General features: G+C 47.4%; 1 protein-coding gene across 1 annotated transcript; it reads left to right on the top strand.

Moving 5' to 3' along the window:
• Positions 1–3089: 3089 nt before the first annotated feature.
• On the top strand, positions 3090–11287 carry B9D2 (B9 protein domain 2). Its single transcript, XM_018556023.1, has 4 exons — positions 3090–3124; positions 6459–6548; positions 9331–9456; positions 10959–11287. The coding sequence occupies exons 2-4, from the start codon at positions 6461–6463 to the stop codon at positions 11270–11272; spliced, it is 528 nt and encodes a 175-aa protein (XP_018411525.1). The 5' UTR covers positions 3090–3124; positions 6459–6460; the 3' UTR covers positions 11273–11287.
• The last annotated feature ends 462 nt before the right edge of the window (positions 11288–11749 follow it).

Below are 11749 nucleotides of genomic sequence, written 5' to 3' on the forward strand. Positions count from 1 at the left end.
AGGGGAAACTGTTTTTTTTTTTAAATTTCGGTAATTTTTCCTTAATATATTAAAAAAATAAAACCCCCAGTGGTGAATAAATACCACCAAAAGAAAGCTCTATCTGTCCCCAAAAAAGGGTATAAAATTCATTTCAGTACAGCGCTGCATGACGGAATAAATGTCAGTTAAAGTACCGCAGCGCTGAATACTGAAAAATGGCCTGGATGGGAAGGGGGTTTAACACCGCGGATGTCAACTGGTTAAATACAGTAAACTCCCAGTTACCCGGGACCCACGGTGATCGGTAAATGCCAGATAACTATAGTTTCTGGTTGCTTCAGAGTTAATAGCAACTTTCAAGCAACCCCTCGCAGCACCGACTCTCCGCCACCCCAAAACTAGATTTGGCAGCTGGCTGGTGAATGTAAATAGCGGGTTGTGGGTGGGAGAAAGTTCTCTCTCAGTTCCGCTTCTCTGCTCAGTGGGCGGGTGCAATAGCCAGCCTACTATTGGCTATTGCAATTTGAAATAGCCAACAGCAGGCTGGCTATTCCTCCCTGTTGTTTACATTCTGCTGTCGACCGCAGAATCTAGACGCCAGACGGCAGCAAGATCTAAACAAATAATTTTGTTAGCAATTAAATACATTTAGTTGCTACCAAAATGTTTTAGTGTCCCCATGTCTAGCCAGCAAAGGACAAAAAACATTGTCTGCAGAGTCAATAGCTACAGACCTCCAAACTTCGTGTGGTCTTCAGATTGGCACCACCACAGTGCGTAGAGAGCTTCATGGAATGGGTTTCCATGGCCGAGCAGCTGCATCCAAGCCTTACATCACCAAGTGCAATGCAAAGCGTCGGTTGCAGTGGTGTAGAGCACCCCGCCACTGGACTCTACAGAAGTGGAGGAGTGTTCCCTGGAGCGACTAATCGCGCTTCTCTGTCTGGCAATCCGATGGATGTGTCTGGGTTTGGCGGTTGCCAGGTACTTGCCTGACTGCATTGTGCCAAGTGTAAAGTTTGGTGGAGGGGGGATTATGGTGTGGGCTTGTTTTTCAGGGGTTGGGCTTGGCCCCTTAGTTCCAGTGAAGGGAACTCGGCATCCGCATACCAAGACATTTTGGACAATTTCATGCTCCCAACTTTGTGGGAACATTTTGGGGATGGTCCCCCTGTTCCAACATGACTGCGCACCAGTGTACAAAGCAAGGTCCATAAAGACATGGATGAGGGAGTTTGGGGTGGAGGAACTTGACTGGCCTGCACAGAGTCCTGACCTCAACCCGATAGAACACCTTTGGGATGAATTAGAGCGGAGACTGCGAGCCCGGCCTTCTCCTCCAACATCAGTACCTGACCTCACAAATGAGCTTCTAGAAGAATGGTCAAACATTCCCATAGACACACTCCTAAACCTTGTGGACGCCTTCCCAGAAGAGTTGTAGCTGTTATAGCGGCAAAGGGCGGGCCAACTCAATATTGAACCCTACGGACTAAGACTGGGATGCCAATAAAGTTCATGTGCGTGTAAAGGCCGGCGTCCCAATACTTTTGGTAATATAGTGTATATATATATTATACACTGTATGTGTAATATACAGTCATATATTTTTTTGTCTTGTCTATCCAGTCCTGAGATTTATACAGACAGGTTGATGACCTGACTTTTTTCTTCTGCTGCTAATGAACTAAAGGATTATTAAAGCCTTGTATGTTTTTGTATACACCTAGTGTTAGCAAGCAGTAGATATATGCAAAAACATTAAAAAAATAAAAAGTTTTCAAAAGGATTTAAACGTACCTGTGTCTTCCCTGCGCGCTCCCGTCCGAAGATCTGAAGATTCTTGGGTGGCCGCAAAGGATCATGGGGCGGGCGCATGCGCAGTTCAGATGTTCGGCCGGGAGACGAGGAGAGACACAAGATAAGTATATGCAGCAGTGTGCACCCGCACAGACTCCGTGGGACAGCAAGTGCCAGGAAGAGAGAGGAGTCAGCGCTGGAGGGACTCCTGAAAACTACTGGAAAGAAGAGGATGATCAGATCAAGAGGCATAATTGAAGGTAAGTCTTTACACTAGCATGGGGGGAGGGGGATGTATCTTTTAATGTCACTTTAAGCTGGGTCACTTTCCAGCCACAGCAGCCCATCTCACTGTCACTCAGCACTCTCCTCTTGTCAGCATGGTTCATATAAGCACATTTGTATGCAATGCAGCACACTGGATTCCCTCTTAGCTCTGCCTCTCTCTCTTCCAGTCTGAATTACATGGTATTTACAAAAGGCTGATATCAAGCTAAATTCAGGTATTTGTTGCATTTAAAATGCATGAAACTATGTATAATGAACAATTAATGTAATTAAATGAATTGTATTTTTTTTTTAACATCTGTATACAGTTCAGCTTTACTGAGAGCTGAAAGTTATTTCAATGGTTCCATGTAAAAAACAAAAACAATTGTTGAGAAATGTTGGGTTATAGCAGGGGTAGGGAAATTTCAGCCCTCTAGCTGTGGTGAAACTACAAATTCTATCATGCACTGCCACTCTGTCATGTCTGTGGGTGTCAGAGTCTTGAAATGCCTCATGGGACTTGTAGTTCCACAACAGCTGAAGGGGCAAAGTTTGACTACCCCTAGGTTACTGGATCGCAGTCAAAATTCTCACAATGGTTTTGTGAAATCACCCTCTAGTGGTCAGAAGAAGCAACTTTTTTTTTTTATATAAAATAGCCCACTGACCAGGTCCAAGATTTTAGTGTTTTTCAAGTGGAAAATGTTACATAGCCCCACTGAATACACATATAAACGTCCCAAACATATGCAGACAAGCTTTGTTTTCCCCTTTAAATAAACATCCTCTTACAGTGAGATCCATAATCCCCACTTATGGCATATAGCCCTGACTTAATATGGCCGCACAAACTTCACACCAGGAACACCCTGCCTGACCTCACTTCCTCTAGCGTCTTTGTGACTGCAGCCCACATGTGACGTACTTCCGCTGTGGCTTTGGTAGGAAAGGGAGCCTTCTCGGGTTGCTAGGCAACAACATAAATCTTGTAGAAGCGGCCGAACCCCGGGCAGGAGAGTAGCGGCCTGCTTACTTATGTACAGGAGCGGAGATCGCTGTGTGTGACTTCTGGGTATGTGTAGAGGACGGTGGGGGGGATGACAAGGGACTATAGAATAATATGGAGCGTTTCATATTGTGCTGCCTGTAATAAACACTGGAGCAGACAGAATCTGGAGCAGTTGCCCAGGACAACCAGCCAGCTTCTCTCTTCTGTTTGTTCAGCTAAGATTTGAAAATGAAAGAGAGAAGCTAATTGGTTGCCATGCACAGCTGCTCCAGATTTTGTCTGCTCCGGTTTATGTGTTTGGCGGGTTTGTGCTTTGCTGTGCACTAAGAAGGTGCATTGGGGTGCCATTCATAATAAATAGTCTGTCTTAACCAGTGGCGTCACAAGGGGGGTGAGGTGCGCACCCGGGTGACACCATTGCAGGGGTGACACCAAAATGACTGAGTCATTTTGGTGTCACCCCCTTTAAAAAGTCGGGCACTCGGTCATGGACTGAGAGCACGACAGTTTCAGGAGAGAGGAGGGGACCCGGCGGCATACCTTATCCTGCCGGGTGAACGTCCCCTCCTCTCATGCGCGATGACGTCACAGCGCAGTGTCACCCGGTCTCCGCTCTGGGAGACACCCAGCCTCAGGACACCCCTGGTCTTAACGCAGCTTAACTCATGTCCATGCGCACAAAAAATCATTTTAAATGTGAATGGGCCCTCAGGCTGGATTCCTACCTTTTGCAGATTACCTTGTCTATAGACCTACAGGGGTTGTGTGAAGGAGCCCTATAAGTTTCCAGATGGGTAAACAGCATGTTGTAGCGCAAGACTGCGCTATTTGTATTAAATCTACAGGACCCTCCATAACTGATTTACAGGACGTCTATTATCATTTATAATCAGCATGATGAGAATCGTCTTCTGCACATAGTACATTCGGGGCCCAACGTCTGATAGATGGAGCGACGAACCCGTTTGAGGGACATAAAGACGAATGTGCTGTCCCAGGATTCCATTTTATACCTGACCAAAGGAAAACCAGTTTAAAGGACACATACACCCAACTCTGCATGTCACCCAAAGCCCCCCCCCCCGAAATATCTTGTCTGCTGTGGCAGCCAGCATTGTATATAGAAATAATCACTTTCACAATCAGTTTACATTTGTTTGTCTCTTAGAACTCTTTCTGATTTACATATATTTGTTCCTTACAAATATGGAACACCATTTTTTTTTTTCTTTTTTGTGTTGACACGCATTGCTTTAAAACAGGCAGAACAGTGGTCTGGAGCAATAGTTCTCAACCAGTGTAACCTCAGGACCCACGTTTGTCCTTGGTCACTAAGTCGTGACCCAAGTTGCACTGCAATGGAATGCACGGCATTGCGGTACTGCATGTTCCGATGCGGGCGATACAACTGTGGGTGGGAGGTGCAATTGGGGTGCCATTCAAATGAATGACAATGCAATGCACTTCTCATACCAAAACGTGTGGTAGGTGCGATTGCGAAGTACAGTGCGTTAATCGCATGTGTCTGTGCAATTAACGCACTGTACTAGTGTGAATGGGCCCTCAAAAACACACAACCACAGACACAATCTCACACACACACACATTAACACTCCAAAAAAATAATTTGTTATTTTTTTAAGATCCACCCAGTCTCCCTACCTTATGAGAAGTGGAGTGGATCCTTAGCTTGGGGTCCGGTGTGGGCTGCTGTACTATGATGAAGCTCCATCCATATGTGCATTGCTTTACAGCTGCCTTGCACACCCTGTAGAGGTGCCGAGAGCCAGTATGCTACATCACACCGGTCCAGGCATCTGTACAGGACATGCAAGGGAGCTGTAAGCAATGCACATATGGATGGAGCCCACCCTACCTCAAGCTGACACTCGGCACCAGGCAGCGTACTTTGAATGGCTGCTTGGCGTGAGAACTGACAGTGCTGCGCTAGGGGGAGGCTGAGTAGCCTCTCACCTAGAAAAGGGGACCCACTGAACACAGGGTCGCGACCCACTTTTGGGTCACGACCCACCAGTTGAGAACCAAGGGTGTAGAGCAATAGTTCTCAACCAGTGTAACCTCAGGACCCACGTTTGTTCTCGGTCATTAAGTCGCACCCCAAGTCACACTGCAATAGAACGCACAGCGTTGCGGTAGTGCTTGTTCCGGTGCGGGCGATTGAACTGTGGGTGGGAGGTGCGTTTGGGATGGCATTTAAAAGATCCACCAAGTCTCCCTACCTTACGAGAACAGGCGTGGATCCTCAGCCTGGGGTCCAGTGTTGGCTGCTGTGCTGTGACATCCATAAGTGCAGTGCTGGTACAGCTCCCTTGTGTGCCCCGTAGAGGTGCCGGGAGCCAGAATGTGACATCAGTGCGGTCCAGTCACCTCTACAGGGCATGCAAGGGAGTTGTACATATGGATGGATCTCCCTCACCGCCATAGCTCCAGCCCATCCCACCTCAAGCTGACACTTGGCACCGTGCAGCATATTTTGAATGGCTGCTTGGTATGAGAACTGAAAAGTGGAAGGCATGTGGTGACCCACTGAACACGAGGTAGCTTTTCTGCAGCACTGGGGGATCCCAGTTTGAATCCTGGTCAGGAAGCTCAGCTCCCTATGGATTTGCTTTGAGTACTCTGGTTTCCTCCCACACTGCAAAGACATTCTGTCTAAATAGACCCTGTATGTATGTATGTGCGTGTGTGTATAAATGCATATGTGATAGGGGCCTTAGATTGTAAGCTCCTTGAGGGCAGGTACTTATGTGCTTTACAATATGTAAGGCTCTGTATTCATTGTTGGCTCTATATAAATAACTGGAATAAAAAATAAAGACGATGCAATTACTTAGAATAGGGCCAGCATTAAAAAAAACTGTCCTGCACTATGTTTCAGCATTGCAGTGCACCACAACACACACTTCATTCACACATGTGATGTGCTGAAGGGCGGGTGCGATGGTTTACACCAGCATTTCTCAACCTTTTATTAGCCATGGCACCCTTTAGAAGTAAACAAAATCTTGAGGTGTCCCTATCTTAAATGTAAAAAATGACGTGGGGTCCCTTCAATATCCAGACCAGACCCTTATGCCAGATAGGGGTCTGGTGTGGATTTGAAGGGGTTCCCCATGCAAGAACACACTCATAGTGCCACCTTTTACATCAGTGCCCCCCTCCCCTCACACTAGAAGACCCTCATTAAATCAGCAGCCCCCCTTCACATCAGAGTCCCCCTGTTTTTGAGGTACCCCCGAGGAAGCCAGAATGCACCCCAGGGTGCCATGACTTCCTGGTTGAGAAAAGCTGTTTTACGCTGTATGTGATGCGTGAGGGTACAAATATGTGAACGGTAATATGAAGTAATATGACATGTTCTCTCGTCTGTCCACAGCGATGGCGGAAGTACACATCATTGGACAGATCATCGGCGCCAGTGATTTCCCACAGCACAGCCTGTTTTGCAAATGGGGTGTACACACAGGTATACATCTGATTTCCTGTTGTATATTCATTGTCAATACTTCAGATTTCTATACTGTGACTTTGTTACTTTCGTATCATTATCCGCTGTAACGACTCATTCACACGGACATTCCATTGGATCAAAAATGAGCTGCAAAGTATCCCAGTGGGTGTCCAGATGTAAATAGATGTGTGTTTGTTTACATCCGGGCCCATTCCTGAACAGATGTGGGTGGATACAGGCGGACACACATCCGTGTACATCCAGCCGCTCTTCGGGTTACATCGATCCATTTTTTCTCCATCATAAGATTTGCTGTTTACCTGAAAGTCGGATTTAACGCCTCCGAGCCAAAAACCGTTTTACTTTTGATTTTGTCGGCTCTCTTAGGGCTCATACACACAGATGTACATTAGCTGCACTTCCGCCCACAAGCTGCCCATGTCCCTTTTTTCTGTGTTCTATGTACATAGATTTCTTTGCATGTTTTTCCAGTGCTCGGATGTGATGACTCTGTACATTGCAGTTGCATTGAGTTGCCAAAGATAGAGCCGCTGTTTTTTTCATGTGTGAAAGCAGTATTTAAAGGAGAACTATGAGGTGAGTGATTTCCACTCCCCTCATAGTTCTAGCCGACCTGTGACAATGAGACTGTCACAGGTTGGCTCAGTAGATCGGGAGGTGAGCGAACACATACCAGGTTCGCTCACCTCTCGATCCTGTCACGGCTCTCTGCCGTGACAGGGGAGGGACTGGATTCCCCTCTCCCCGCTCCGATCTGCCAGCGCGGACTGGCGGAACGGACAGGGGAGGGGGCGGGTACAGCTGGCTCTGCCTCTAGATAGGCAGAGCCAGCTGTACCCGCCCCCTCCCCTGTCCGTTCCGCCAGTCCGCGCTGGCAGATCGGAGCGGGGAGAGGGGAATCCAGTCCCTCCCCTGTCACGGCAGAGAGCCGTGACAGGATCGAGAGGTGAGCGAACCTGGTATGTGTTCGCTCACCTCCCGATCTACTGAGCCAACCTGTGACAGTCTCATTGTCACAGGTCGGCTAGAACTATGAGGGGAGTGGAAATCACTCACCTCATAGTTCTCCTTTAACTCTTAGGGCCCGCTCACACCAGATGCAGTGCGTTCTGGCTAGAATCGGGCCGGGATGCACTGCATCTGGTGTGAGCGGGCCCTAAGAGTTAAAGGAGAACTATGGGGAAAACACTGACCCCATAGTTCTCCTTTAACTCTTAGGGCCCGCTCACACCAGATGCAGTGCATCCCGGCCCGATTCTAGCCAGAACGCACTGCCTCGCATTGCGGCCGGCTCACTTTTTTGCGGGGCAGGAGGGGCTTATGCCTGCGGTCCGGTGCGATCAAAATAGTGCTGGCAGCATTTCGATTGGACCGCAGGCATAATGTGCCTTGCGATCCCATGCGGCCGATCGCATTGCAGCCGGAGGGCGTGGCTTCGGTGCCATTCACTTCAATGGCCCGCAACGGCCCCTCCTGCCCCACAAAAAAGTGGGGCGACCGCAATGCGAGGCAGTGCGTTCTGGCCAGAATCGGGCCGGAACACACTGCATCTGGTGTGAACAGGCCCTCAACCTTTTTCAATCATGAATTCAGATCAAACAAATATACATCGCCCAGCAAAGCGATTCTTTACATTTTTGCCCAAGCTCTTACTCTTATCATGTTTCCAACAGCTCCAACTCTCTTTGCTCTGCTTCCCTGAACTTCCTGCCCAGTACAAACTCACAAGGGACTGAACAGCCTCCAGCAGCCATCTATCTATTAGCTTGGAAAAGGGAGAAGGTTGAAGCAGGGATGAGGGGAAAGGCTTGCCTTGCTGTGACTGTGTGTTTGTGGGGACACGCACAACTTACTAGCACACACAAGGAGAGCTCCATAGGACCCTGCAAGGGAAAGGAGCCCCCCTAAAACAGGATATCAGGACCAGTGCTCAGGAGACCAGCTGATTCTGCAGGAAGCTAAAACTTTTGAACATCAAGAAGCAGCAAGAGATTTAAATAGATTAAAAACCTATTGACTTTAATAAAAAACACAAATTCATGCCGCAGTGTATTCATTACTACGTAATTACATGTATTTTTTAATTGGTATCGGCCTGTTTCAGTCCATGCACAGCAGAGGTCAGACTGGCTGCAGGAAACGCAGCACAAGGAGCTAATCAGTTATGTTGCAGTGCACAAAGCATAATGATAGGAGTAGAGAGCAGAGTGACAGGAGATGAACTCATAAGTCTACTGCTTCTCCTTTCACAGTCCAGTCAGAGGGCAGGGGGTGGAGAGGAGACCTGTTAGGGTTACTAAACAGCAGCAGGGAAAAATCAGGTCTTCTGCTGTGCCAGAGAGGGCTGTGATGCTTGGTAAAGCTGTGTAAATCTCAAAACTGGATGGACAGAAATACAAATCTTTGGGCAGGTAAAACGGTTCCCCTAGATGTATTTTTTCAGTGTATGTAGCTAGTTGCCCGGAGCTGCGTGCCTCGATGTATGAAAGCCTGTGAAGTAACACACACAAAGGTGTGAATGTGTCCTCAGGCTGCTCTATGAGATTTTGACTGCATTAAACCGTCACAAAAATGTGTTCCCAGTTCTGATGTTTGATCCTAAGCAGCCTGTCATGCTTGTTGGGAAATGTGCCAAAGAATTCCGCTTGCAGTGTTTCGCAATTTCATTATTTCATACAAAGCTATAAAGAGCATCTTCAGAAGAGTCCTCAAACTTCATCTGGAAAGAGTTGAAAAATATAAGTGTTTATATCTCTTTTTATATATTTTATATCAGGGGGAGCCTGGAAACTGCTGTCTGGTGTGGTGGAAGGTCAGACTCAGGTGGATAATCCTCAAAATCAGGAAATGGCATTTTGGTCACACCCAATCGACATACATTTTGCTACCAAAGGTTTACAAGGTAAGAGCTACACTGGAAGGAACAGACTCCATGTCACAGCTCCCTTCCACCTTTGTCATCTTGGGGTGTAAAGGACGGACTCATGTCTCAGCTTCCTTCCACCTTTGTCATCTTGGGGTGTAAAGGACGGACTCATGTCTCAGCTCCTTTGTCACCCTGGGGTGTAGAGGACAGTTTCCATGTCTCAGCTCTCTTCCACCTTTGTCACCCCGCAGTGTAAAGGACAGACTCATGTCTCAGCTCCTTTGTCACTTTGGGGTGTAAAGGACAGACTCCATGTTTCAGCCGCCGTCTGCGCTTGTCACCCTGGGGTGTAATGGACAGTTTCCATGTTTCAGCTCGCTTCCACCTTTGTCACCCCGCAGTGTAAAGGACGGACTCATGTCTCAGCTCCTTTGTCACCCTGGGGTGTAAAAGACAGACTTAACATCTCCTAGCTCTCTTCAGTCTTTCTGCTGTGGAAGGACACACAGATAGTCTCTGATCTTTATACCTGCCTTCTCCCTTTCTCACCCTGGGGTGTAAAGGACAGACTGTACATCTCGGCTCCCTTCTCTTTGCAGTGGGGACACACACAGAGTTTGTGATATTCATAGCTCCCTTCTCCGTTTGTCTGTTTGTCCCTGGGTTGTAAGGTACAAACTGGGGATGCACCAATACCGTTTTTTCGGTATCGAGTATCGATATTTATCTTTCGTTACTCACCGGTACTTCCGCTAGCAAGGAACCGGATTCCCGGGCAATCAGGAAGCCGGGCGGCGTGTTTGGCCAGCTCAAAACTGATTGGCCGGTAAGCTGGCTTCCCAGCCAATCAGCATGGAACCGCCTTCCCAGCCAATCAGGAAGCCAGGATGCAGGTCTTTACCTGCCGCCCGACTTCCTGATTGGCTGGTAAGCCAGCTCAATGCTGCCAGGTCTCTTCTGTCTTCCTGCTTGGAGAAGAGTGTCCAAACGTCTTGCGGCACTCCTTACCGGATTTCCCAGAACAATGGGTAATGACTGCAGATGGCGCCACTTCCAACAGAACTCAAATACAGGTGTCACCAGCACACCAGGATGACATTTCCAAATCAGTGAGAATCCATTTTATTGATAGATGTCACTCAGACAAGTGATTTCAGGGCCGCGCCGGGTCCCCTTCATCAGGATCATTTCTGAGCCTGAAGAAGTGGAACCTGCGCGCCCCCGAAAGCGATTGTCTGAGTGACATCCATCAATAAAATGGATTCTCACTGATTTGGAAATGTCATCCTGGTGTGCTGGTGACACCTGTATTTGAGTTCTGCTGTGAGAAGGACACACAGATAGTCTCTGGTCTTTATAGCTCCCTTATCCCTGTGCTACTCTGGGTTATACTGGACAGACTCTGTGTCGTCCGTGCAGTGAGAGGGACACACAGATAGTCTCTGTGTTCCATAGCGCCCTTCCCCCTTTGTCACTCTGCTATGTAGGTAACAGGTTCCATGTAATGATGTGTAACTTCAGTCATTCCTTCTCCTCAGGTTGGCCTAAACTCCATCTCCAGGTTTGGCACCAAGACAGTTTTGGAAGGAATGAGCTTTACGGCTATGGCTTCCTTCATATCCCTTCCACACCTGGCACTCACTTGCTGCTCACCCCCACATGGCGACCCTTGGGCACCTGGCAGGAGCAGATCTCCCAGATGTTTGTGGGTGGGGGACCACAGCTGAAATCCCCAAGTCTCATATATGGAGGTGCCGACCGATACCGCCTGCAGACTACAAGCATGGGGCAGGTTCACATGGAGCTTACTGTCCTACTCAGGAACTTTGAGCGGTATGGTGTGGAATGTTAGGAATTGTTTATCATGGATCTCAGCACATTGACATCATAAGATTCTCCATAAGAACCCCGAATCTCTCTTTTCCTCCAAGCACACACCCTCAGTAGGTAGAGGTAAAGCTTATAATCAGGCACTTTTTATCTACAAGATACTGTATACATTTTGTGTACCTGTGTGATGGCCACAGTCATGATTTTAGTTTTTTTATTGTTTGTTTTTTATATCAATCTGTTTTTATTTCAGCAATAATCTTACATATTTTTGTAAAATAAATTATATTTGAAAAAAGACATTTGTCTTTTTACTCTTTTAATATGTTCACATCTTATAACCTGATTCTAAAAAGTTTGTACAAACGAATGTCCCGATGTACGCAGCCATTTTTGTAACTGTCTGTAGTACACTACACAAAAGTGATGCAAACATTGTGACATAGGGGGATAAGCAGTCCAATTTGGTTTGCATTCCGCTTCACAGGGTAAGACATAG

This window comes from Nanorana parkeri, unplaced genomic scaffold (assembly GCF_000935625.1).
Source record: "Nanorana parkeri isolate BGI_ZX_2015 unplaced genomic scaffold, ASM93562v1 scaffold221, whole genome shotgun sequence".
Taxonomy (NCBI): domain Eukaryota; kingdom Metazoa; phylum Chordata; class Amphibia; order Anura; family Dicroglossidae; genus Nanorana; species Nanorana parkeri.